The sequence below is a fragment of the Pantherophis guttatus genome, chromosome 7 (assembly GCF_059756535.1).
Source record: "Pantherophis guttatus breed Tessera chromosome 7, ASM5975653v1, whole genome shotgun sequence".
Taxonomy (NCBI): Eukaryota; Metazoa; Chordata; class Lepidosauria; order Squamata; family Colubridae; genus Pantherophis; species Pantherophis guttatus.
Genome location: NC_142069.1, coordinates 82,430,748 through 82,458,487, shown reverse-complemented (window position 1 = coordinate 82,458,487; position 27,740 = coordinate 82,430,748). Strand labels below are relative to the sequence as shown.

General features: G+C 42.7%; 1 protein-coding gene across 1 annotated transcript in view; it reads left to right on the top strand.

The window, feature by feature from the left end:
• The window catches only part of LOC117678907 (potassium voltage-gated channel subfamily KQT member 1-like), a 128,052-nt gene that overhangs the window by 88,256 nt on the left and 12,056 nt on the right, over nt 1-27,740 (top strand). Inside the window, exon 13 of the mRNA XM_087874332.1 lies at nt 26,791-26,866. Coding sequence (XP_087730458.1) covers nt 26,791-26,866 — 76 coding nt within the window. The remainder of the gene's footprint in view (nt 1-26,790; nt 26,867-27,740) is intronic.

Below are 27,740 nucleotides of genomic sequence, written 5' to 3'. Positions count from 1 at the left end.
CCCATGGGAATGTTACATCAGCTCTTTCAAAGTTTTATGTGTTTATCCTGGGTGGGAGAAATATTGCAAAACACCGACTTGAGAAATATGCGGGATGCGATTATAGATGTTGTTTTCAAATAATAATGATCATTTGACACCAGGCAAAACCGTAGTGAGAAATCTGTTTTAGCGTTCAGCTTTCTGTGCTTCCCCCCCCCCCAAGTTTTATTTCTTCTCTCTCTCTTTTTAAAGAAACAATAAAGTAGTAAGTAAAGTAGTATTTAGAGCCAGTTTAGCCTAGTGGTTAAAGCACCAGTCTAGAAAGCAGATTGTGAGTTCAGGTCCCACTTCAGTCATGAAAACCAGCTGGGTGACTTTGGGCCAGTCTCTCTCAGCCTAATTCACCTCACAGAGTTGTTGTTGTGAGGAAAATAAGAGGAGGAAGGATATTAGTTGTGTTCTCTGCCTTGAGATGTTTATAAAAATAATAAAGGTTCTATAATAATCTGGATGGGGAGGAACAGGCTCCGGCTCAACCCATCCAAGACCGAGTGGCTGTGGTTTCCGACGTCCCGATATAGTCAGTTGATGCCATCACTGACTATTGGGGGGGAATCATTGGCCCCCACGGAGAGGGCTCACAACTTGGGCGTCCTTCTGGATTCACGGCTGTCTTTAGAAGAGCACTTGACGGCCGTGACCGGGAGGATTTTTCATCAGGTTCGCCTGATTCGCCAGTTGCGTCCCTTTCTGGATCGGGACTCGTTACGCACGGTCACTCATGCCCTTGTCACCTCCCGCCTGGACTATTGTAATGCTCTCTACATGGGGCTCCCCTTGAGGAGCACCCGGAGGCTCCAACTGGCGCAGAGTGCGGCCGCGCGGGTGGTAATGGGAGCGACATGGCGCTCCCATGTGACACCTCTCCTGCGCGAGCTGCACTAGCTCCCGGTGGTCTTCCGGGTGCGCTTCAAGGTTTTGGTTACCACCTTTAAAGTGCTCCATGGCTTAGGACCTGGTTATCTACGGGACCGCCTACTACCACCAATAGCCTCCCACCGGCCAGTACGCTCTCATAGAGAGGGGCTCCTCCGGGTGCCGTCAGCCAAACAATGTCGGCTGGCGACCCCTAGGGGGAGAGCCTTCTCTGTGGGGGCACCTACCATCTGGAATGAGCTCCCCCCAGAGATACGGAGGATCCCGGATCTGCGCACCTTCCGCCGCGCTGTGAAGACCTTTTTATTCCATCAGGCGGGCTTGGCCTAATCTCTTCCCTTTTTAAACATGTAAATTTTAATCTGTTTTTAAATTATTGGGGTGTTTTAAATTTGTCTGGGCCAAAATGATTTAATTTGATTTTATCTGGTTTTTTAAATTTTTTGTATCTATGTTATTTTATTGTTTGGCTGTTCACCGCCCTGAGTCCTTCGGGAGTAGGGCGGTATACAAATCAAATAAAACATAAAACATAAAACAAAACATAAACAATAATATAGAACCGGTAGTAAAACCGGCAGGAGGCTACGCCCACGGCCCTGACTTCATCGAAACGCTTCTGTGCATGCACAGAAGAGCACTCGCACGCGTGCGGCCCCGCTGCAAATCGGTAGTAAAAGTAAGTGGAACCCACCCCTGTTCCAGACCTTCCTGTCCTTTATCATCCTCTGGAGACTATTTAAGCTCACGCCGACTGCTTCAGTGACTCCATCCAGGCACCTCGTTCTCTGTCGTCCCCGTCTTCTTTTGCCCTCAATCTTTCCCAGCATTAGGCTCTTCTCCAGTGAGTCCTTCCTTCTCATTAGGTGGCCAAAGTATTTGAGTTTCCTCTTCAGGATCTGGCCTTCTAAAGAGCAGTCAGGGTTGATCTCCTATGGTACAACTATTAACAACTATGGTAACTTTATTAAAAAGCTCATGAAAGTCTATGCCTTTTTAAAATAGGAGCCTGGATAGCTCTGCGGACAAGGCACTGTAATTTAACACCAGCCGTCTGCAATTAAAGTAAGTTCGAATCTTGCCAGGCTCAAGGTTGACTCAGCCTTCCATCCTTTCTAAGGTAGGTAAATTGAGGACCCAGTTTGTGGGGGCAATAAGCTGACTTTGTATAAATATATACAAAAGTGTGAAGGCTATTGCTTAATGCATTGTAAGCCGCCCTGAGTCTCCGGAGAAGGGCGGCATATAAATCAAATTTTTTAAAAAAATTGTTAGCCAGCCAGATGGTATTATAGCCCTCCTGATTTTTTTTGCACAACATTTCTCAACTTTTTCTAGAGGAAAACCTAACTGCGACTAGCCTGAGCACGGCTGAGAGAGTACAAGAATATCCTCACAAGGTGAAATGATGTTTTAGTTCCATCATTTTGTAAAACTGTCTGAAGACCTTCTGCTAGATCTCAGCGGTGGGTTTTTCAAAACTTGGCGTGTGATGAAGAATCCTGTGGGTTGAAAATTTTGCTGTGAAGCAAATCGGAAGTTAGTTATTTCTTCGAGAGTAGGATAAGTTATCAATCAGGGTGTGCCCAATGCTGATTTCTTCAGTATTTTGACCAATAGAGTCTCGTTTGATCCTCACGGATCTGAAAAATTTAAACTAAATTAATTTTAATGTGGATATTGCCTTATACCGTATTTTTCAGAGTATAAGATGCACCTTAATTTTTGGGGAGGAAAATAAGAAAAAAGTTGATTGGCAGGTGGATCTGCCTCCTGGAATACCCCCAATCAGCTGTTCCCAGAAGGTGAATTTTAGCAACAGGTTCCTTGGCTGTGAGCTCTGTGCCTTGCTTTTTTTTTTTTTTTTTTTTGCTTTTTTTTTCAGCCTCTGAAACTTCTGAAACTCTGTTTCAGAAAAAACTTTTTTTCCTGCCTCTGAAAGCCTCCGAAATAGAGCTTCAGAAAAAAAGCCTCTGAAGCTCTGTTTGGGGGCTTCTTTTCTGAAGCTTCGTTTCTGATGCTTTTTTCAGCCTCTGAAACCTCAGTTTGAGAAACTGGGCGGGGCTACATTCAGAGTATAAGACGCACCCAGATTTTCACCCTCTTTTTGGGGGGGGAAAGGTGGGTCTTATACGCCGAAAAATACGGTAGTAATGTTTCTCAGCCTGGCTAGCTTTAAGATGGGTGGACTTCAACTCTCAGAATTGTGAAAGTTGAAATCTACCCATCTTAAAGCAGCTGAGAAACCTTTGGCCTTACTGTCGAATTTTATGAGTTCTGCTCATATTGAGAGCTAACTATGATTTCATTGCAACTTTTTTAAAATTCTATTTTTTCTTTTTAGGTTTAGCTATTTTATTTTTTTGAAAACATCCTCCAGGGCTAAGCTCAAGATTGACCTAAAGACTAATCTCTTCAGCCCTTCAGTCTTTGCCTATTCGGATTTTTAACTGGCATATGCTTTATTTAATAATAATGTTTCATTTCAGTCTTAATCTGTTGGCAGCAGCTGCCTTTTGATCTGCTTATATAGCTTTGCAAAAACTTACTGCTTATTCAGTGAAGAATACAGTTATTTCCCTGTGCTGCTCTTTTAGCCACACACAAAAAACCCACAAATAAATATCCTTTAAAAATCCCATGGAATAAGCCAAGACAACACATTCCAACTTGCGATAATTATTTCTTACTAAGAGCTTATTCAGTGTTAAACCCAATTAAGTCTTAGCTAAAAAAGAACATTGTAGATGTCTAAAAAGTTAACCATTAGAGCCAAATACATCACAATTTTCAGCATCAGTTTTACAATTGATCGCTTATGGATAGCAAGCAGGTCAATGGAAGATATGATTGGACTGATATGGGTAGTCCTTGATTTATGACCACAACTGAGCTCAGAATGTATGTTGCTAAGCGAGACCTTTGTTAAGTGCGTTTTGCCGCATTTTACATCTTTTCTGGCCACGTTTGTTAAGTGAATCTCTGCAGTTGTTCAATTAGTAACACGGCTGTTAAGTAAATCTTAACTTTGCTTGTCAGGAGGTCGCAAAAGATGATCACATGACCTCAGGACAATGCAACTGTCGTAAGTATGAACTAATTGTCAAGCATTGAATTTAAATTGCATGACCTTGGGGATGCTGCAATGGTCATAAGTGCCTTTGTAACTTTGAATGGTCACTAAATGAACTGCTCTAAGTCGAGGATTGCCTGTACTTCTTTGTGCCTATAGAAAAATAATTTTGGGGATCCTGGGAGATCTGATGACAAAAAAAGTGTGCCAGAAAAGTGAAAAGGATTTTTTTTTCTCTCTTAGATTGTAAATTCTTTATACGATTCAAGAAGAATTAACCATCCACATATTCCAGTTTATTTCCTCACTATTACACAATGCTAATTTACAACTACAAGGGATGTGGTGGCTCAGTGGCTAAGACGCTTGTTGAGTTTGTTGATCAAAAGGTTGGCAATTCAGCGGTTTGAATCCCACTAACAGGATGAGCTCCCATTACTTGTCCCAGCTTCTGCCAACCTAGCCGTTTGAAAGCACATAAAAAATGCAAGTAGAAAAATAGGGGCCACCTTTGGTGGGAAGGTAACAGCGCTCCGTGCGCCTTTGGCATTTAGTCATGCTGGCCACATGACCACAGAGACGTCTTCGGACAGCGCTGGCTCTTCGGCTTTGAAACGGAGATGAGCACCGCCCCCTAGAGTCGGGAACGACTAGCTCATATGTGCGAGGGGAACCTTTACCTTTAATTCACAACTGTAATAATGTACAGTAGTCCTCGATTTACAACCATTCGTTTAGTGACCGCTCAAAGTTACAAAGGCACTGAAAAAAGTGACTTACGACCGGTTTTCACACTTACAACTATTGTAGCATGGTGAGGTGATCAAAATTCAGATGCTTGGCAACTGGTTCATATTTATGACGGTTGCAGCGTCCCGGGGTCATATGATCTCCTTTTGTGACCTTCTGTCAAGCAAAGCCAATGGGGGATCCAGGACAGAGAAAATGAAGAATGGAGAAGGCCAATTCCATCCAGGACTAGATAGATCTAGGAATAGGGACCACATGATAGCAGTCTTCCAATATCCGAGGGGCTGCCACAACGAAGAAGAGGGGATTGAACGTATTCCACTGTTCTTCTTAGAATTCTTTTTCTTCCTAGCTAAATGTCTGTCAAGATTCTCTTCCTAGCCTTTTCCTACAAGTGCAGGAGGTTCTGCTTTTTTGGGGGGGGGGATCCACTGAGTGTTCATCCATTTGGGCGTGACAAGAACTGACCAATCAGACTATCCCCCAAGCTTGTCATTGCTTCTTAGAATTGTCCTCAGGAATTTTAAGTCTGGAGAAAAGATTTGAAGCGAGCCTTTTAAAAATAGAACGGACAACATGTTTGTCGCTGTAACAGGAACATTTTTCATGCATTGTTAGTAAAGCCATGACTGCAAGTCAGAGGAACCAAAACAGTTCTCGACCTCATATTTACTTGCCGTTAGTTGTGTGTATTAGGAGTGGTGTATTCTCTATTACCAACAAAAGTGCGTATAGTCAAGGCTATGGTTTTCCCAGTTGCAATGAATGGCTGTGAAAATTGGACCATAAGGAAGGCTGAGTGCCAAAGAATTGAGGCCTTTGAACTCTGGTGCTGGAGAAGACTCCTGCGAGTCCCTTGGACTGCAAGGCGATCAAACCGGTCAGTCCTAGAGGAGATCAACCCTGACTGCTCTTTAGAAGGCCAGATCCTGAAGATGAAACTCAAATACTTTGGCCACCTAATGAGAAGGAAGGACTCACTGGAGGAGAGCCTAATGCTGGGAAAGATTGAGGGCAAAAGAAGAAGGGGACAGCAGAGAACGAGGTGGCTGGATGGAGTCACTGAAGCAATCGGTGTGAGCTTAAATGGACTCCAGAGGATGGTAGAGGACAGGAAGGCCTGGAGGAACGTTGTCCATGGGGTCGCAATGGGTCAGACATGACTTATGCAACTAACAGCAACAACAATTCTCTAGTATATGTTCCAAAAGTAATGTTTTTAAGATGACGCTCAAAGTGCCAGCAGTTTTAATTTAAAGTGTGGGAGAAAAAGGACGCTCAGTTGTCAGCGTTTGAAAAGATTGCTTTGATGGATCTTCATTTATTCATTCATTTCATTTCATTTATTGGATTTATATACCGCCGTACTCCCGAAGGACTCAGGGCGGTGAACAGCCACAGAATAAAACACATAAATACAAAATTTAAAAACAGAGTTTTTGAGTGTATTCCAGAAATTGCCTCTTTTTGTAAACTCACCTACAATCTGACCTGTTTCGTCTAGAAAGCTGAAACGTGCAGCACATTCAGACAAACGAGCTAACCTTAAATCGTTATTCTTCCAGATTTAAAAAAAATAAAATAAAACTCCAATTCATTCCACATTTTTACTAATTTAGCTTTCAAGACCCCCAAGTCCTTATTCATAAAGATTCGCTTTTTGCTCCGCAGGGAGTTGAGACAGAACCCAATCTCAGAGACTTCAAACAAGCGGTGGGCAATTTACCACAGTCTGTTCTGCTGTCTCACTTCCCTTCCTTTATCTTACATTGTTATTCCCCCCTACCCAGATGTACGGGGAGGGGAGATCTGTCAGGCACACACTCAGCAGGCAACGGGAAAGCAGAGACCCCAGCCCATCAGAGTCCTTAAGCCCGAGCACGCGGCCACAGATAGCAAGACATGTACCGCTTGGCTGCACTCGTTTTCATCCTTCCTTTGATAGATTCCAACTGTTTTGTGACGCTTTCGTTGGGCACAGCTTTGCAAGGTGCCATAGCACCATTTTCTTGAAAATAAATCTCTTGGTAGCCCAGGCATTTCCTGGAAAAATATGCAGAGGGCGGCAGTTTTTAGGAATAGAATTCAATCATGACCTCTTCCCTCCGTAGCTATGGATATTTACTCCTACCCAGAGGTGAAATCTAAAATTTTTCCCTACCGGTTCTGTGAGAGTGGCTTGGTGGATGCGGCAGGGGAAGGATACTGCAAAATGCCCATTCCCTCACCACTCCTGGGAGAAGGATACTGCAAAATCCTCATTCCCTCCCCACTCCTGGAGGAAGGATATTGCAAAATCTCCATTCCCACCCCCCTCTGGGGCCAGCCAAAGGTGGCATTTGCCGGTTCTCCGAACTGCTCAAAATTTCCGCTACCGGTTCTCCAGAACCTGTCAGAACCTGCTGGATTTCACCCCTGCTCCTATCCCAAAGGGTCAAAGACATCCATGCAGTAGGATAGTAAAGTCAAACTGGCTAATTTAATTCATACTTTAAGTAGCATGCATGGTTTCAGTCAATGCCAATTTATGGTACTGTAAAGTGTGAAATGGAACGCGGTGGCTCAGTGGCTAAGATGCTGAGCTTGTCAATCGAAAGGTCGGCAGTTCAGCGGTTCAAATCCCTAGTGCCGCGTAATGGGGTGAGCTCCCGTTACTTGTCCCAGCTTCTGCCAACCGAGCTGTTCGAAAGCACGTAAAAAAATGCAAGTAAAAAAATAGGGACCACCTTTGATGGGAAGGTAACAGCGTTCCGTGCACCTTTGGCATTTAGTCATGCCGGCCACATGACCACGGAGACGTCTTCGGACAGCGCTGGCTCTTCGGCTTTGAAACGGAGATGAGCACCGCCCCCTAGAGTCGGGAAGGACTAGCGAGGGGAACCTTTACCTTTTAAAGTGTGAAATTGTCCCTACAGGTAATTTTTGACTTTCAACCGTTCATTTAGTGACTGCTCAAAGTTACAACAGCCCTGAAAATAGTGGCTTTGGATCGTTTTTCACACATATGACTGTTGTAGCATCCTTGTGGTCACTTGATCAAAATTCTGACACTTTTGGAACTGGCATGTATTTATGAAGGTTGCAGTGTCCCTCCCGGGGTCATGTTAAATCACTTTTTTGCGAGTTTCTAACAAGCAACGTCAACAGGGAAGCAAGATTCTCTTAAACAACCACGTTGTCACTGCGTTTTTGTATTTACCAGATGAGCTCTTATTTTTGAACTCTAAGACTTACCGTAGCTTGCCAAGTTCTTATCTCTAAGCTAACTGCGCATGTCCACATTCTTTCACTTTCTTCTTCTCTTTCTTTGTTCTCCGGCCAAGAGAGGTCCGGCAGGAACGTTGCCAAGATGTAATTAATTAGCTAGTAAGATGTTTTTACTTCTTTATAATAAAATGGGTTTATTAGAATATATCTCGGGTTTATTTTCTTAAAGTATACTTCAAGGAAAGGTCACGATCCATTCTCTAATCAAGGTGCAATTACCCAAAAGCAGAATGGGATTAATTGCCACCCTGACACACGTTACCATCTTAACAACTGCAGTGATTCCCTTAACAACTGCGGCAAGGAAAGGTTGCAAAACGAGGCAAAGTACACTTTGCCAACCGTCTCACTTTGCAAAGGAAAATTTGGGCTCAATTGGGGTTGTACGCCGAGGACAACCTGTATTAGTGCAGCTGGAGGCACACAGAGCATATTCCACATGGAGAACATCCCGGTTCAGTTTATGGCTATGTTTTGCCTATTTATATCCTTTTATTTTTGTCAATTTTTTTTCATGTGTCCATGTCTATGTCTATACTGTTACTTGTTTCCTTATACTTGTTGACCAGGGGTGGGTTCTAAATTTTTTTACTACCGGTTCTGTGGGCGTGGCTTATTTTGTGGGTGTGGCTTGGAGATCATGTGACTAGGTGGGCGTGGCTAGCTGGTCAGAGTCATTTCTGGAAGGTCCTCGCACTTACGACCAGTCCTCGCACTTACGACCCAACTCATTTGTTTGCTTTTAACACTGATCAGCTGTAGGGCGGCCCTTTGAAGCCCCGCGGCAAGAGTTTAAACAGTTTTTTTCCCTCTAGTCATCAGCTGGGACTCAGGAGGCAGCAATAGATTGGGGGTGGGACCAAATAAAAAGTAAGAATAACGTGGGTGGGTGGGTGGATGGGTGGGTAGGAGGGCGGGGAGGGGAGAACTGGTTCAGTGACGTCATATCATCACCGCTACCGGCTCGGCCGAACCGGACCGAACCGGGAGGAACCCACCACTGTTGTTGACAAACAAACAAACAAACAAATAAATAATTCCTTGCAGGGTGGAGTCTGGGAAACTGAATGGAGCTGAGTGTTTACTGGCCGGATGCCCTTCCTGTCGCCAATGCTGAGCTTTGTCCAGCAGATGTGAGGCGAGAGCTCCACCTCTAGGCCACCGCACCACTCTTTTAAATCTCTACCAGGGGTGAAATGCTCCCGGTTCGGACTGGATCACCCGATCTGGTAGTGATGGAGACGGGTGGTTCGGAGAACCGGTAGCAAAAATCCCTGCCCCTCCCCCTCATTGCCCAGTTGAGCCGCGCAATCATCCGAGGCTTTTTATTTTATTTTTAAAAGCATTTTTTCTACAACTTCTTTGGCCGAAAAAAATGCTTTTAAAAGTTTAAAAAAAAAGCCTCTGATGATCACGCGCTCAGCTGGGATCATCAGAGGCTTTTAAAAGCATTTTTTCGACAACCTCTTCAGCCGAACAGGTTATAGAAAAAATGTTTTTAAAAGGAAAAAAAAGCCTCTGCAGATCAGGCAAGTCAGCTGGGATCGTCAGAGGCTTTAAAAGCATTTTTTTACAGCCAAAGAGGTTGTAGAAAAAATGGTTTTAAAAGTAAAAAAAAAAAAAAGTTGGCCCCGCCCACTCAGTCATATTACCCCCCCACCAAGCCACACCCACAGAACCGGTAGTAACAAATTTTACATTTCACCAATGACCACTACTATAACACAGAAAAATCTTAGAAAGGGGAAAGCAACTATGCTGTCATAATTCACCATTCTAAGTCTTCCCCAGGTTGCCTTTCTAAAAAAATTTGCAAATGAATCTTGAACTTCCTCTTTTTAAAAAAAAAAATTACCCAGGTCTCCCCCCCTCCCCCCTCCCCCCCTCCGTATTTGCACAGTTAAGCATGATGGGCATTGTTCAAAGTCTGTCCCGATTCTGGAAGACATTGATGGGTTGAGCTTAATTAGCATTTGCTTTGCATGATTAGCCAGTTTGAGGAGCCTCTCGATTGACCTCTTGGGTACTTTGAAGCTTATGAATAAATGGTAGAATGGGAATGTTTATGGAACATCACTCATGTTTTTCTATTTTCTTTCGCTATTTGGTTTACCGTATTTTCCGGTGTATAAGACGACTGGGCGTATAAGACAACCCCTCTTCCAACGCACACCGAATAAAAATTAAAAAACATCAACTGGCTCACCCACAATGTAAAAGCAGCTGTGCTAGACCCAAAATGGCCCCTGCAACAAGCAGAAACCTCACACAGCCACAAAAAGCCCCAAAAAACAACTTTTACACTTTACACACACACAACACAACACAACACAACTGGCTCACCCACAATGTAAAAGCAGCTGTGCTAGACCCAAAATGGCCCCTGCAACAAGCAGGAACCGCACACAGCCACAAAAAGCCCAAAACCCCAACTTTCACACTTTACACGCACACTGCTTGATTACAGGCAGGGAGTTGCTTGCTGATGGAATGGATTCAGGCAAGCGAAGCAAGGCAAGTGTTGCGATTAGCAGCTAAGGTAAGCAAGCTGGAGGGGGAAAACTTTTTTTCCTTTTACATGGCTCTGGCGATCCCAGCTGAGTTGCCTGATTAGCAGGCAACTCAGCTGGGATCGTCAGAGCTTGGATCGCCAGAGCCATGTAAAAGAAAAAAAGTTTTTTTTCCTTTTAAATGGTTCTGGCGATCCCAGCTGAGTTGCCTGATTAGCAGGCAACTCAGCTGGGATGGTCAGAGCTTGGATCGCCAGAGCCATTTAAGGCTCGTCAAAGCCTTTCGGGCCGGTCTGCCTGGTTACAGGAGAACGACACCCGGTGTATAAGACGACCCCCGACTTTTGAGAAGATTTTCATGTGTTAAAAAGTCGTCTTATACGCCGGAAAATACGGTATTTTAATTTCAGTTTTGACCACGCAAATGGTCGGATTTGTTTTATAGGTGTATAGAATCAAAAGCAGCCAAAGAAGAATCTTTAAAGTTTAAGGTGTGCTTACCAGTGGTAGGTTTCAAATTTTTTTACTACCGGTTCTGTGGGCGTGGCCTGGTGACCATGGCTTGGTGGGTGTGGCAGGGGAAGGACACTGTAAAATCTCCATTCCCTCCCCACTCCTGGGGAAGGTTACTGCAAGATCCCCATTTCCTCCCGATCAGCTGGGACATGGGAGGCAGAGAATAGATGGGGGCAGGGCCAGTCAGAATTTTTACTACCGGTTCTCCGAACTACTCAAAATTTCCACTACCGGTTCTCCGGAATTGGTCAGAACCTGCTGAAACCCACCTCTGGTGCACACAAATATAGAGTGTTTCTTTGATTTGGAGGTAGCAGTAGCATAGCATAGCATTTAGACTTACATACTGCTTCACAGTGTCCAATCTCTTCTTTAAAAATTCCAGTGTTGGAGCATTCACAACTTGCAAGTCATTCTAGTAATTAATTGTCCTGACTGTCAGGAAATTTCTCCTTAGTTCTAGGTTGCTTCTCTCCTCGATTAATTTCCATCCTTTGCTTCTTGTCCTGCCCTCAAGTGCTTTGGAGAATAGGCTGATCCTCCTCTTCTTTGTGACATCTCTCAAATATTGGAAGACTGCTATCTATCTTTTATTCTTACTTAGCGTTGTCTAGGAATTAGAAGTAGGGGCCCTTTGATGCAGGGGTGGGTGTCACATAATGTAACCACCGGTTCACACAGCACCGAAAATGTGAGTGCTTGCTTCGCTTGTGCCCTTCCGTACATGCACACCAGTGGTGGGATTCAAAATTTTTTACTACCGGTTGTGGGGTGTGGCATGGCTTGGTGGGCATGGCAGGGGAAGGATACTGTAAAATCTCCATTCCCTCCCCACTCCAGGGGAAGGTTACTGCAAAATCCCCATTTCCTCCCGATCAGCTGGAACTCGGGAGGCAGAGAATAGGTGGGGGCGGGGCCAGTCAGAGGTGGTATTTACTGGTTCTCTGAACTACTCAAAATTTCCGCTACCGGTTCTCCAGAACTGGTCAGAACCTGCTGAAACCCACCTCTGTACACAATCAAGCAGGTAGATAATTGGAGAAGTTTGGACAACTTACAGAACTGAAAGCTCAAGGAAGCAGACCATTTCACAGTATGAATTGGAGGAGGAGGAGGAGGAGGAGGAGGAGGAGGAGGAGGAGGAGGAGGAGGAAGAAGAAGAAGAAGAAGAAGAAGAAGAAGAAGAAGAAGAAGAAGAAGAAGAAGAAGAAGAAGAAGAAGAAGAAGAAGAAGAAGAAGAAGAAGAAGAAGAAAGAGCCGAGGTGGCGCAGTGGTTAGGGTGCAGTACTGCAGCTACTTCAGCTGACTGCTAGTTCAGCAGATCAGCGGATCAAATCTCACCGGCTCAAGGTTGACTCAGCCTTCCATCCTTCCGAGGTGGGTAAAATGAGGACCCAGATTGTTGGGGGCAATATGCTATTTAGTATACTGTCTTTGGTGTAAGCCACCTAGAGTCCTCGGAGAGTGGGTGGCATGGAAATATGAATAATAAAATAATAAAATAAGAGGAGGAGGAGGAGGAGGAGAGGAGAGGAGGAGGAGGAGGAGGAGGAGGAGGAAGAAGAAGAAGAAGAAGAAGAAGAAGAAGAAGAAGAAGAAGAAGAAGAAGAAGAAGAAGAAGAAGAAGAAGAAGAAGAAATGGATTTCTGCTAAGTCAGAAGTGCATTGCTGTACTAAATGCAAGGTTGGGATCTTGGCACTCCAAGAGGAGGAGGAGGAGGAGGAAGAGGAGGAGGGGAAGAAGGAGGAGGAGGTCAGAGGTTTTAGGCTTTAACCCAAAGAGCAAAGGGCCACTAACATCCTCATGAGATTCTTCAAGTGTCTCTCTAGAATTCCAGACCTCATTTCTTCTGCTCGGTAGCTATTTTGATCAGTGGGTTTGTCTGCTGCCTCTTGAAATTAGATAAATCAAGTAACCAGCCAGATAAGTTGGCATTCCACATGGTGGCTTGCATTACTCTTTCCTGTCTACAGTTCTGCTGAAATTGGCAATTCTGAAGGCATATCCAAGGCAGAAATAGCATGGCAGCCCGACAGGAAGGTCAGTGTTATGGTTATAGGTTCCTCGCCATTCTGAACACTCACCTCCTGAAGGATATATGTCCTGGGTCATTGACAGAAGAGCAATCCCTGTGTCCAAGACTAAGGCTTTGGATGTGCAGGTAGTGGAACTTGGCTGCTTCAAAACCTGTTGGTTTAAAAAAAAAATTAAATGCTTAATTTTAATTCCAAAGGTGCTTTTTTTCAAGAGGCAACTGGACCTTCTGGTTTTTATTTGAAGACATTTCACTTCTCTTGAAAAGTTGCCTCTTGGAAAAAAAAAGCTTTGGGATAACCATGACCTAGATGACTGAGAATCTCCATAGACATTTACTTAATTTTAAAAAAATATTTAAATTACAAGAGCATTCTAGCACCACAGTGAACTGATTTAATGTTTACTACCATTGTGAAAATTCCCATCTGTGCGAGATAATTGTGATAAATCAGTGTCTGTAAGCTCAAAATACAAACTCATTCATTTACTTTGCTGAAAGTTTAAGAAAAAGATAACCAAATGCTCTCAAAATAGACTAAATTCAGACAGCCACTAGATGGCAGCAGAGGTTAGACCGCGTCTATCCCTGTTCCTGCCACTTATTGGTCATCTGGAGCTTTGCAACAGAGGGTAGGAGAGTGGCAGAACCTGGGCAGGGGTGGGCTTCAAAAATTTTAGCAAGGAGTTCTCTGCCCAGTTGCTGGGTGGGGATGGGCATGTCCATGGTGGGTGTGGCCTAGTCAGCCTCCTGCACCATGCGTGGGGGTATTTTTGCCCTCCCTAGGCTTTGGAGGCTTTCCTCGAGCCTCCAGGAGGGCAAAAATGGCCTCCCCAGACTCCGGAGGCCCTCTGGAGGCTGGAAATGGGCCCGTTTCCGGCCTTCCTGAAGTTCCAGTAGGCCCGTTTTTCACCCTCCCCAAGCCCTACACTTACCTGCATCCAAAACAGGCTGTGGACTCAGGGGAGGGGAGGGGTGGACAGGGAGTGGGATTTGGGGGTTCTCCGTGTCAGGATTCAGTGTTATCTCAAATAAACTTCATTCTCAAACGCAAAGTCTTTGATGAAACTTTTCTTTATTTAAGAATTAACTACGTCATTCCTGAACTCTTGGTGCAGCCAGAACTGGCATCTCCTTCCAAACTCCTCCCTTTCCGCTCTTTATTCCCCAATGTCTCATTGGCCATCCGAACTTCACAGAATCTTAGCTAGAGGTTCTCCCGAACCCCTGCGAACCCTCAGCAGTCCAGCCGTGAACCTGGGAGCAGAGTTAAAAGATGAATCAGCCTAGAATCCCTACGTAGACACAAGTGGATTAAGTCCAACCCCCTTTGAATTCGCTGGACACTTACCTGACTCCAAGTAGGAGTCTTAACTGATCCCAAGGTCCTCCCAAGGTTGGTAAAATGAATAAATATATTTATTTGTATATAAAAATGTTTGGAATAGATAGATAGATAGATAGATAGATAGATAGATAGATAGATAGATAGATATAGAGATATAGAGATATAGATATATATCTGATTGTCTCTCTTTGGAGAGAGAGAAGCAAAGAGACAGGGAGAGGGAGAACTGCCACTCGTGGATTAAAATACAATTAGTACAATTAGCACTTCACATCTACATAATGATTTTCCTTCTTTTAAAAATTGCAGTTCTGCAGATGCATTAGGAAGATTCTGAGGGCCATAGTCAACATTTTCAAAGGATCTCAGCAATTGTGCTCTGCTTCCCAGTAAAATTTCCCTGGGCTAAAGGATGAGTCAATGCAAGAGTTGAAAGGCATGGAAATTTAGAGGTTTATTTATTTATCTTGGTGTCCAGCCAGATAATTTGTTTAAAAGCTGGGTTGAAATGCCCAGGGGGGCCATGACCTAAAGCTGAGTTGGCCTACAGACTGACCTGCAGTTAAGATTCACTTTCTGAAGAAAGGGGACAGGATTCAGAAGTCCAGTTGCTAAACCAAGGTCAGCTGTCAATGTTTTGACTTGGTTACTGGTTGTAAGCTTGAGAAGGAGGGTGTTAAAAAGAAGACAGAGAGGCATAACAGAGTTGGAAGGGACTTTGGAGGTCTTCTAGTCCAACTGTCTGCTCAAGCAGGAGACCCTCTACCATTCCAGACAAATGGCTGCCCAGTCTTTTCTGAAAAGCCTCCAGTGATGGAGCATCCCACAACTTCTGAAGGCAAGCTGTTCCACTGGTTGATTGTCCTCACTGTTGGGAAATTTCTCCTTAGTTCTAGATTGGTTCTCACCTTGATTAGCTTCCACCCATTCTTTCTAGTCCTGCCCTCAGGTGCTTTGGAGAATAGTTTGACTCCCTCTTCTTTGTGGCAGCCCCTGAGATATTGGAACACTGCTGTTAAGGATATTGTTGTTGTGTTACCAACCAGTAGAGCACAGAGAAATGTTGCTGAGAGCAATGAATAAGAGATATGCAAACTGGTTTATCAAAAGTTTACTTTATAGTGAAAAAACAATCTCATAGTCTTTAAATCAATCCAAGTCTTTGCCAGTTAAATCAGTCCAGTGATACAGAAACTCTTCTTACCACACAAACAGTAGTTGGTTAGAATAACAAACTCACTCTGGTAACAAACCACGATGGTAGCAGATCCATCCAATGATGATAGCACAATGGATAGCAACTCCACACACTATGGTAGCTTATCATCAACTGAATACGGTACAGTACCTTTCTTAAATACGTTCACAACTAATTACAGCATGACTCAGCATTACAATGAATCAGCAGGAAAACTTTAAAGTCACACAATACATATTCATATTAAAGTCACAGAACACATATATTGACTGGACAACTTGTTAGGCTCAAACCATATCCTAACAACTGCTATTATGTCTCCCCTACTCCTTCTTTTCAGTAGACTAGATATAGTTCAGCAGAAGAAAAGCATATGGATTTGGAGGCTTAATAAATATAGTTTGGGGTCATATCACTTCCTTCTCGAACACTAAAGCAAGGGACTTTCCATTTAGATTCCTTCCTTCTGGTTGTGGCTTGGGTACAGTGAATTTAGTACATGATCTTTCTGGAAATTCCACTCATCTCTTTTCTCCTTGCCTCACTGGGTACAGGAATAATAAACTCATTGTTTGGTATCCACAATGGCACTGTTCACACTCCAGGAGGGAGGTATCAGTAGACTTGGAATAATCCCAAAGATTGCACGAGTACAAAAGTATTTAGAAAAGGAAAAGTCTTAAGGGTAGAGAATCTTGGAGAATACAGAGAATGATTAATGACAGCTGACAGTGGCCCTTCAGGTGCCATGAAAATGACCTTACCCAATTGGTATAGAATAGAGTAGAGTAGAGTAGAGTAGAAATGGAATGGATTGGAATAGAATAGAATAGAATAGAATAGAATAGAATAGAATAGAATAGAATAGAATAGAATAGAATAGAATAGAATAGAATAGAATAGAATAGAACAGAACAGAACAGAACAGAACAGAACAGGAATTCTTTATTGGCCAAGTGTGATTGGACACACAAGGAATTTGCCTTTGGTGCATACGCTCTCAGTGTACATAAAAAGACAAGATACATTCATCAAGAATCATAAGGTGCAACACTTAATGATAGTCACAGGCATCAAATCATACTAGGAAACAAAGGAGATCAGAAGAGATAAAGAAATAAAAGGTCTGAAAATCAAAGGGGAAGAATACAAACTCCAAGCCTTCGCCGATGGCATGGTATTCATCATAGAACAACCGATAACAACTGGCACTAAATTATTAGACAAAATAGAAAAATACGGGAGTGTAGCGGGACTCAAAGTCAATAAACAAAAAACAAAGATACTAACAAAAAATCTTACTAATCAACAAGAAAAAGAATTAGAAGACCAATTAGATATACAAACGACAAAGAAGGTAAAATACCTAGGAATATGGCTCGCCAATAAAAACTCATCAATTAGAGAAGATAATTATGATAAATTGGCAAGACAAATTAAAAAAGATTTAGAAATTTGGAAAAAAACTACAATTATCTCTTTTGGGAAAAGTCGTCTCAATTAAAATGAATGTTCTACCTAGAATTTTATACTTATTCCAAGTGATTCCAATAAAACCGGGAAAGAACTTCTTTAAGGATTTTAATAAATTAATAGCAGATTACATATGGCAAGGGAAGAAAGCAAGAATTAAAGTAAAACATCTACAGGATACAAGAGAAAGAGGAGGACTGGCACTACCGGACTGGGAGACATATTATAAAGCATCAGCACTAATTTGGATCAAGGACTGGATGGAACTCAAAAATAAAAGATTATTGACTTTGGAAGGATTTGACCTACAACGAGGATGGCATGCATTTCTGTGGGAGGGCACCGATAAACAGCATGGATATTTTCAGAGACACATCGTCAGACAAGCACTATATCACACTACACTACACTATACACTACAATAAGATCCCAGAATGGCTATCAACTATGGAAGCCCAGATCTATCCCAATGCTATGGACATCACCAAAATGAGAACTTACAAAGATTTACTAAATAACCGAGGGGAATTAAGAACAAGAAAAGAATTGAAGGAGATGGGTATGGATATCGACTGGTGGCCATATCTACAAATAAAATCAAAATATAAGAAAGATTTGGCTCAATTTGGATTCCAAAAAGGCCAATACGAATTAGATAAAATTTTACAAGGATCACAGGATAAATTGATTTAAAAAGTCTATAATTATTTACGAGGATACAAATTAGAAGAAGAGGTGGTCAAAGAAAACATGATAACTTGGGCAAAGAATTTTGGCTACAATATTCAATTAGATAATTGAGAAAAACTATGGACAATAAATTATAAATTAACAATGTCGGTACCATATAAGGAGAATCTGTACAAAATGTTCTACAGATGGCACCTCCCACCGGCCAGACTGGCAAGAATGTTTCCCAACACCTCTCCAACATACTGGAAATGTAAACTTTATAAAGGAACCTACTATCACATGTGGTGGACCTGCCCAAAAACAAAACAATACTGGCAAATGATCAAAACACAAGTAGAAGAAATCACACAACGAAGATTAGAAATGAAGCCGGAAACCTTTCTATTAGGTATAATAAATGGACAATATGAAAAGGAAATAAAATACTTAATCATTCATATAACAACAGCAGCATGAATAATTTTTGCACAAAATTGGAAGAGTAGTGACACACCAACAGAAGATAGAGTAATTAGTAAAATCATGGAATGTGCAGAAATGGACAGACTCACAAAGGAACTACAAGATAAAGAAGAACACGACTACTATCTAGTATGAGAAAAGTGGTACACTTGGTTAGAAAATAGAAAAAGGAAAAAAGAATAGGGAGCAACTGGAGTTACACAAACAGGAACATAAATCACTAACATAAGTTAACAGTGAATCATAAAAATAGATAGATGAGTAAGAACAAACAAGGAAGAGTCAAAACACAAATAAGAACATGTATTACAGTTTGTTTATTTATTTATTTATTTATTTATTTATTTATTTATTTATTTATTTTATTTGATTTCTATACCACCCTACTCCCGAAGGACTCAGGGCGGTGCACAGCCAAACAATAAAACACATACATACAAAATTTAAAAATAGAATTAAAAACAAATTAAATAATTTTGGCCCGGACAAATTAAAACCCCAAACTATTTAAACCAATTTTTAAAAATTGAATATATAAAATACTAAAAAATATTTAAAAATTAAATATTGAGATACCTTTGACAAAATGTATACTCGAACTCTTTGTTTACATGTTTTGTATGTTTTGTTGTTACTCGTTTTGTCTTGTTTGTACTTTTAAACAAAAAAAAAAGAATCATAAGGTGCAACACTTAATGATAGTCACAGGCATCAAATCATACTAGGAAACAATCAATATAAATCATAAGGATATAAGCAACAAAGTTACAGTCATGCAGTCATAAGTGGGAGGAGATGGGTGATAGGAACGATGAGAAGATTAATAGTAATGCAGACTTAGTGAATAGTTTGACAGTGTCGAGGGAATTATTTGTTTAAGCAGAGTGATGGCGTTCGGGGGGAAAACTGTTCTTGTGTCTAGTTGTTTTGGTGTGCAGTGCTCTATAGTGCTCTATATCTAGAGATGATCAAGAAACTGGAGTGAGTTCACACCCAGAGGCCTTGAACCCTACATCCTCAAAGCCCCCTCTCTTTCTCTTCAAGCCCATGCTTTCGTGAGGAGAGTTAGTCAAATCCCAGTCGCTTGCTGAACATTGAGTAGATGGTTTCAATTGAAGGGATTGAGATAAGCATGTCATCAGCCTGTGGATTTATGGAAAAGTACATGTTGGACTTACTACTCCGGAGGTCTGAAAATATACTGTGGTTTAAAGGCGGCCAGACCAGAGCAGAAAAATAATGGAATCTTGATCAGTATGAAACAAAAGTACTAAAACGAAAAGGTAGTTTTGAGCATAAATTACAGTCAAAACACAGAAGCCAGAGCCTGTTTTTTTTTTTCAGAAAAATTGGGCCGAAAAAAGCCTCGAAAACAGGCCCAAAAAAGGCTGGAAAAGGGCCCAAAGAATGGCTCGAAAATAGGGTGCGTGGAGGCCAAAAACCTTTTTTTGTTGTTTTCCTCTTCTAAATTTAGGTGCGTCTTATAGTCAGGTGCATCTTATAATCCGAAAAATATGGTAATCCTATGGAGATAGAAATTGCCTTTGACTTGTCTGCACCGTAGGGTTCAGCCGCAATATTTATGTAAGCGGAGAGGCCTTTGCTAATTTGAGATTCATCGACTCAAGGTGAAAGTTTTATCTCTTTTAAATCAATCTAAGATTCACTTCCCTGCTGCATATTTTGAGAAGGCATCAATGAGAACCTTGTTCTCTGCCCTGCATAGGAAGATATTTCGCTATAAATGTATTTGTTTGAACAAGTCTTTACAGTCTTCTGTAAAGAAGTAAAACTGACCCTTTAATTACACGGGCTAATATTTATAGATATATGGTCCCAGGTAGTTGAAAATTCTTCTACGGTGAATCCATAGGACAGTGTTCCTTTACTCTCAAGCAAGGAGGGAACCTTGTGGTATCTGGCAGAAAATAAGCTTAACATTTTTTGGAAGGTACAACAACTATGGTGATGATGCAGAGGAGATAGACCATACCAATTGAAGCAGCCTGAGATTGCTCTACGCTTTAATTTAATTTAAGGCACTTCAGGGTTTCCCTTGTTTTTAATCTGTGAAGAATGAAGAATTGGGAAGCATCGTCCTTCGAGGTGGACCAGATCAGGAATCAACATGAACAGCTGGAACATCATTGTTCAAGGATATAACCAGGGGTGGGTTTCAAAAATTTTAGCAAGGGGTTCTCTGCTCGGTGGCCATGGTGGGTGTAGTCTAATCGGCCTCCTGCACCATGGCCGGGGGGGCGTTTTTGCCCTCCCCAGGCTCTGGAGGCTTTCCTCGAGCCTCCGGGAGGGCAAAAACAGCCTCCTCAGGCTCCGGAGGCCCTCTGGAGGCCAGAAACGGGCCTTCCCAAACTTCCGGTAGGCCCGTTTTTCATCCTCCCCGAGCCTCCACATGCTCCCTGCATCCAAAACAGGCCGCGGAGGACTCCTGAGAGGGGCAGGGCGGGGTGGGCAGGGCCAGCAAGGAGTGGGATTTGGGGGTTGTCCAAACTGCACAGAATCTTAGCTAGAGGTTTTCCTGAACCCCTGCGAACCCCCAGCAGCCCCACCCCGGGATATAACAGAATCTTGAAAGTCTGAACGATTCTTTACTTCTTACACTAAAGACAATCAAGGCAGGGTAAACATTGAGGGTTTTTTTCTTTTTCTTCCTATCGGACTAGGCACCTGCAACTTCTGGAGGCAAGTCGTTCCACTGATTAATTGTTCTCACTGACTGGAGATTCCTTCTGAGTTCTAGGTTGGATCTCTCTTTGATAAGTTTCCATCCGTTGCTTCTTGTCCTGCCCTCAGGCGCTTTGGAGAATAGTTTGATCCCCACTTCTTTGTGGCAGCCCCTCCAATATTGGAAGATTGCTATCATGTCACCTCTAACCCTTCTCTTCGTTAGACTAGACATACCCACAATAATTCCTCCACCTGTTCACGGTTAGCCTCCAGTCTCCTAAGCATCTTTGTTGCTCTTTCTGCATGCTTTCTAGAGTCTCGACATCTTTTTTGTATCATGGGTGACCACAACTGATACTCACCCTGATACTGTCCCTCTGTTCAGTGGTGGGTTTCCAATATTCTTACCAGTGTACCACGGCACACTGGTTCGCCGTGTGCAGGCTCACTTCGCGTGTCCATGCCGTCCGCACATGTGCCTGGCCTTCCGTGCATGCTGGCATGCACGTCTTCCACGCATGCGCCCAGCCTTGAAAACATGGCTAAATCAGACGGCATTATGTCCGGGCGAATGGGTGGCAGTTGCCACTACCGGTTTGACCGAACTGGTATGAACTGGTTAGATACTACCTCTGCCTCTGTTGATGCAGCCTCGAATGACATTGGCTAGTTTGGTAGCTGCAGCACACTGCTGCTCATATTTAAGTGGTGGTCCACTAGGACTCCTAGATCCCTCTAATAGTTGCTGTTGTAGAGCTAGGTATCACCTATTCTATACATGTGTGTTTGCTTTGTCTTGCTTAAGTGTAAAACCTTATTTTTCTTGTCAACTGAATTGCATTTTCTTGGATAGGGCCAGTGGTGGGATTCAGCCAGTTCACACCTATTTGGGAGAACTGCTTGTTAACTTTCTAAGCAGTTCGTAGAACTGGTTGTTGGAAGAAATCTTATTTTGTTTTTTGTTTTTTTCACTTTACAGGGCTAATCCTGTAAGGAATGCAGGAAGGAAATATTCTGGTGTTGTTTCTAGCTTAATCCAGGGGTGGGTTCTAATTTTTTTTACTATCGGTTCTGTGGGCATGGCTTATTTTGTGGGTGTGGCTTTGAGGTCATGTGACTAGGTGGGCGTGGCTAGCTGGTCAGAGTCATTTCTGGAAGGTCCTCGCACTTACGACCAGTCCTCGCACTTACGACCCAACTCATTTGTTTGCTTTTAACACTGATCAGCTGTAGGACGGCCCTTTGAAGCCCCGCGGCAAGATTTTAAACAGTTTTTTTCCCTCTAGTCATCAGCTGGGACTCAGGAGGCAGCAATAGATTGGGGGTAGGACCAAATAAAAGGTAAGAATAACGTGGGGGGGTGGGGGGTGGGGGGTGGGAGGGCAGGGGGAAAGAACCGGTTCGGTGACTTCATATTGTCACCGCTACCGGCTCGGCCGAACCGGACCGAACCGGGAGGAACCCACCACTGGCTTAATCGCACCACTGGATAGGGCCCAGCTGAAGTAGTCATTGACAGGTCGGACGTTGTAGCAGACAATTTCATGTACTATGCTTAGTAGGTCAGACCAGAGGTTGCATCGTTCTGCAAAATGTCCAAGCCCAAAATGTCAAGCCTGGTGGCATAAGGGATTCTATTGTGAGCAGAGGAGTGGAGGACTCTTCTAGTGAAATACCTCTGGACTTGTTCAATTGTATTAATGTCCGATGTACAGTGTGGATTCCAGACAGATGAGCCGTATTCGAGAATTGGTCTGGCAAAGGTTTTGTATGCCCTAGTTTGCAGTACAATGTTACCAGAGAAGAAGCTTTGCAAAATTAGGTTAACAACTCTTAATGCCTTTTTGGCAATGTGGTTACAGTGGCGCTTAGATCATTAGAGATGGGTACTCCAAGGTCCTTGACAGAGTGAGAGTTGTCTACGAGGTCATATCCGCCCAGCTTGTATTTAGTGTTCTGATTTTTGTTGCCAATGTGTAAGACAGAGCATTTGTTGGTTGAGATTTGGAGTTGCCATTCTGACACATAGTCATGGTCCCTTTGTAGGGCTGCAGCATTATCAGTGGTGTTGAATAGTTTTACGTCCTCAGCAAAGAGGACGCAGTTGCTTATAATGCGATTGCAAAGGTCATTTATGTAAAGCAGAAAGAATGTGGGTCCTAATGTTAATAAATTTATAATAAATAAATAAATAAATTTAATAAAATTGAGAGTCGAAGGTGATTCAAGAGAGATTTTACCTTTACGGCATGAAATTGAGGACCCAGTTGTGGGGGCAATAAGCTGACTTTGTATAAATATACAAAAGGATGAAGGCTATTGCTTAACGCATTGTAAGCCGCCCTGAGTCTCCGGAGAAGGGCGGCATATAAATCAAATAAAAAAAAAAAAATGACTGCTAACTACTGCCATATGTTATGGTTTGCAAAACACAAGTGTTGGGATTCACACAGGGGGTTAAATCGTAACCAAACAAACCCAACTTCAGTAATCAAAATTCAGTAATCTTAGAGATGAAATCCAGAAGTCCAGAAACGCTCTTTCTTCTTATGTGTCCCAACCAGGGGTGAAATCCAGCAGGTTCTGACAGGTTCTGGAGAACTGGTAGCAGAAATTTTGAGTAGTTCGGAGAACCAGCAAATACCACCTCTGGCTGGCCCCAGAGTGGGGAATGGGGATTTCGCAGTATCCTTCCCCTGGAGTGGAGAGGGAATGGAGATTTTGCAGTATCCTTCCCCTGCCACGCCCACCAAGCCATGGCCACAGAACCGGTAGTAAAAAAATTTGGATTTCACCACTGGTCCCAACCAGGGGTGGGTTCTACTTACCTTTATTACTGGTTCGCATCGCACCTGCGTGCGCTCTTCTGCACATGTGCAGAAGCTGGGCAGAGCCTCCTCCCGCCGGTTTTACTACCGGTTCTTGCGAATCGGTCCGAACCGGGGGCAACCCACCACTGTTCCCAACATGTTAACAGATACTGGCTTACTTCTATTAAAAATAGTGAATTTTCAGAAACACCCCCACCGCAAACGTTATTAGGGTGCAAGTACTGCATATAACTTGCATTCATGGCGACCTCTCCTCCTTTCCAGGGCATGCAGAGATAACGAAAAGATTTGGCTTAATCGAAAGGAAGGGCTACCTTGAGTTGCAAACACTAATCCATGGGGGAGCCTGTTCATCGAATTCATGGGCTGGAGAACTCTTCCCTTGGTTGCTTAGTTTAGAGGGAGTAGTAAGCGTAGGGTAAGAGTTCATAGAACGTAGAGTTGGAAGGGACCTTGGAGGTCTTGTAATCCAACCCCCTGCTGAAGCAGGAGAGCCTATACCATTTCAGACAAGTGGTTGTCCAGCCTCTTTTTGAAAGTTATTTACGGGACCGCCTACTACCACAAGCAGCCTCCCACTGGCCGGTACGCTCTCATACAGAGGGGCTCCTCCGGGTGCCGTCAGCTAAACAATGTCGACTGGCGGCCCCCAGGGGGAGGGCCTTCTCTGTGGGGGCACCCACTATCTGGAACGAGCTCCCCCCAGAGATACGGAGGATCCCGGATCTACGCACTTTCCGCCGTGCTCTTAAGATTCTTCTATTCCAGCAAGCCGGCCTGGCCTAATTTTCTCCCCCGTTTTAAAATTCTTTTACATCAAAATTGTAATTTGTTTTAAATTATTGGGATTTTTTAAATTGTCTTGGGCTAAATTATTTAATCTGGTTTTAATTATATCTTTTAACTTTTGTATTTATGTATTTTATTTTGTGCCTGTTCACCGCCCTGAGTCCTTCGGGAGTAGGGCGGTATATAAATCTAATAAAAGAAAAAGAAAGAATGTGCCGAGATGAATAAATTAACGCTAGAAATTAATGATAGAGAAGATTCTGATTATTATAGCGTGTGGGACAAGTGGTACAGGTGGTTAGAGAAGAGGAAAATGAAATAAAAAATGAAAGAGACCAGAGTGAGTACAAGAAATAGTTAAATGAAATAGAAAGAGAAGATGTACTGTAGATGGTAGAAAATATAACGAGGTAAGGAAAGGTTACATAGGTAAGCCAAAGATATGACTTATGTATTTATTAATTTACCTTTAAAGACCCATTATATATATATATACATTAAGAATGATATAAGTATACATTTTTATACCATGTAACCGTGTAGCAAAGATTATCTACATGTACAAACATTTGTATTTTTATTTATTTCCTTTTCCTACACCATGTAACCGGATGGATAAAAAATTGTATTATTATAATTTCTTAACAATAAAACATTTAAAACCAAAAAGAAAAAAAAGAAAAGAAAGAAAGAAAAGAAAGCCTCCAATGAAGGAGCACCCACAACTTCTGGAGGCAAGCTATTCCTTTGGTTGATTGCTCTGATCATTAGGAATTTTCTCCTTAGTTCTAGGTTGCTTCTCTCCTTGGTTATTTTCCATTGTTTCTAATCTTGCTTTTTGGTGCTCTGGAAAATAATCTGACCCACTCATCTTTGTAGGACCCTCTCAAATATTGGAACACTGCTATCATGTCACTCTTCTTTTCACTAGACTAGACATACCCAGTGTCCAAGTAATACACCCATAGCAAACAGCTTCAGGGTTGACACCCAATTTCTGTTCCTATGTGTGAGAGAAAACTTCTCTCACCGTTTGCCGTGCCTATTGATTGGCTTCTGGTTTGGATATTTGAATCGGCCAATCAGAGCGCAGCTCCTGATTTTGAATTTCCAAGGCTTTTTTAACCGACACTAACATGGTATATAAGGAACTGCTCTCCAGCGGGAAAAATGCTTCCCAGGTCAGAGACAAGAGCTGAAGTCACCGAAGCCTCCTTCTGAGGAAGGAAGACCCGGGCTCCAATCGCATGGAGCGACTCCAAAAAGAGCTGAATGGACATTGCTGAAAGGGAGATGACTACTGATATTCTTTTATAGATTTTCTTTTGTTTGTTTTATTAAATTAGTTTGTTTTAAACTCCTCTGGCTTGTTTGTTTGACGCATTTTGTAAGCAGATAAGGTTGAGGTCTACAAAACCTCCACAATGCTATGTTTTAGCCTCCAGTGCCCGATCACACTTGTCGCTCTTCTCTGCACTCTTTCCAGAGCCTCGACGTCTTTTTTATAATGGGGTGACCAAAACTAGATGCTCTATTCCAAGTGTGGTCTTACTAAGGCTTTGTAAAGCGGTACTAGAACTTCACGTGATTTTTTTATTTTATTTATTTATTTATTTTTATTTGATTTATATGCCGCCCTTCTCCGGAGACTCAGGGCGGCTTACAATGCGTTAAGCAATAGCCTTCATACTTTTGTATATTTATACAAAGTCAGCTTATTGCCCCCACAAACTGGGTCCTCATTTAACCTACCTTAGAAAGGATGGAAGGCTGAGTCAACCTTGAGCCTGGTAAGATTCGAACCTGCAGAAATTGCAGGCAGCTGTGTTAATAACAGGGTGCATTAAACCACTGTACTACCAAGGCTCTTTTGATTCTATCCCTCTATTAAAGCAGCCTGGGATTGCACTGGCTTTTTTAGCTGCTGCCGCAGTAAATACTTCTGAGCACAGAATTACTTCTGCTTCTCACCTTAACAGATTTTCAATATGAACCATAGATGTATTGATTCTGAACTCAGTGGATGCAGCTGGCAGAAATTGAGAAATACTGTCCAAAAATGATTTCAAAAATGAGAAAAATATAAAGAGGTAGACATACTATAGCTAGAGATGTAGATATAGGCATAGATACACGGACACATACATCCACACGCAGCCACTTGTTGGAGAAAATGGGAGGGATTTTTTTTAAATTTAAAAACATTTTAAAGTGTGTGCATTCTTTATTTTTTTTCCCCAGGTTAACAGAAACCCATCGTGCGGCTGTCAAGGTCATAAGGAGGATGCAGTATTTTGTAGCTCGAAGGAAATTTCAGGTAATGTAGGCCAGAATGAGCAGAATGAGTCAGAATCATAGAGCCATACAACCAGAATTAGCAGAATGAGTCAAAATCAGGGGTGAAATCCAGCAGGTTCTGACAGGTTCTGGAGAACTGGTAGCAGAAATTTTGAGTAGTTCGGAGAACCGGTAGCGGAAATTTTGAATAGTTCGGAGAACCGGCAAACACCACCTCTGGCTGGCCCCAGAGTGGGGTGAGAATGGAGATTTTGCAATATCCTTCCCCCAGGAGTGGGGAGGGAATGGGGATTTTGCAGTATCCTTCCCCTGGAGTGGGGTGGGAATGGAGATTTTGCAGTATCCTTCCCCTGCCACACCCACCAAGCCACACCACGGCCACCAAGCCACACCCACAGAACCGGTAGTAAAAATCTTTGAATTTCATCACTGGTCAAAATCATAGGGTCATGTGGTTGGAAGGAACCTTGGAGGTCTTCAAGGCAGGAGTTCTCGTACCATCTTGGACAAGTGCAAAGATGGCGCTAACAAATCTAGACTGAATGGTTTCAAGGGTGCCAAAGTTCCCACTGAGAAAAGCCCTGATAGCTTTCCCTACCAGATCACCTCCCGGATCCTTTCCATGTCCAATTTGTTTTTGTTTTTCAGAAGCCTTCCCACTAAGAAAGTAGACATGATCTCAGTTTGATGATCTTGCTGAGGTTGCGGGACAGATCTGATTAACAGGGATAGAAATCTCCAAGATTAAAAACTGTAGGATTATGGAAGAATATGAAAGAAGAGGTGTGGGTTTTATAGTTGTAGTCACCATCTTGACTCTTTTGACACCTCACACCCGGGCAACACTTGTAGACGTTTTCTAACTTGTAGATGTTTTCTAAGTTTAGACTCTT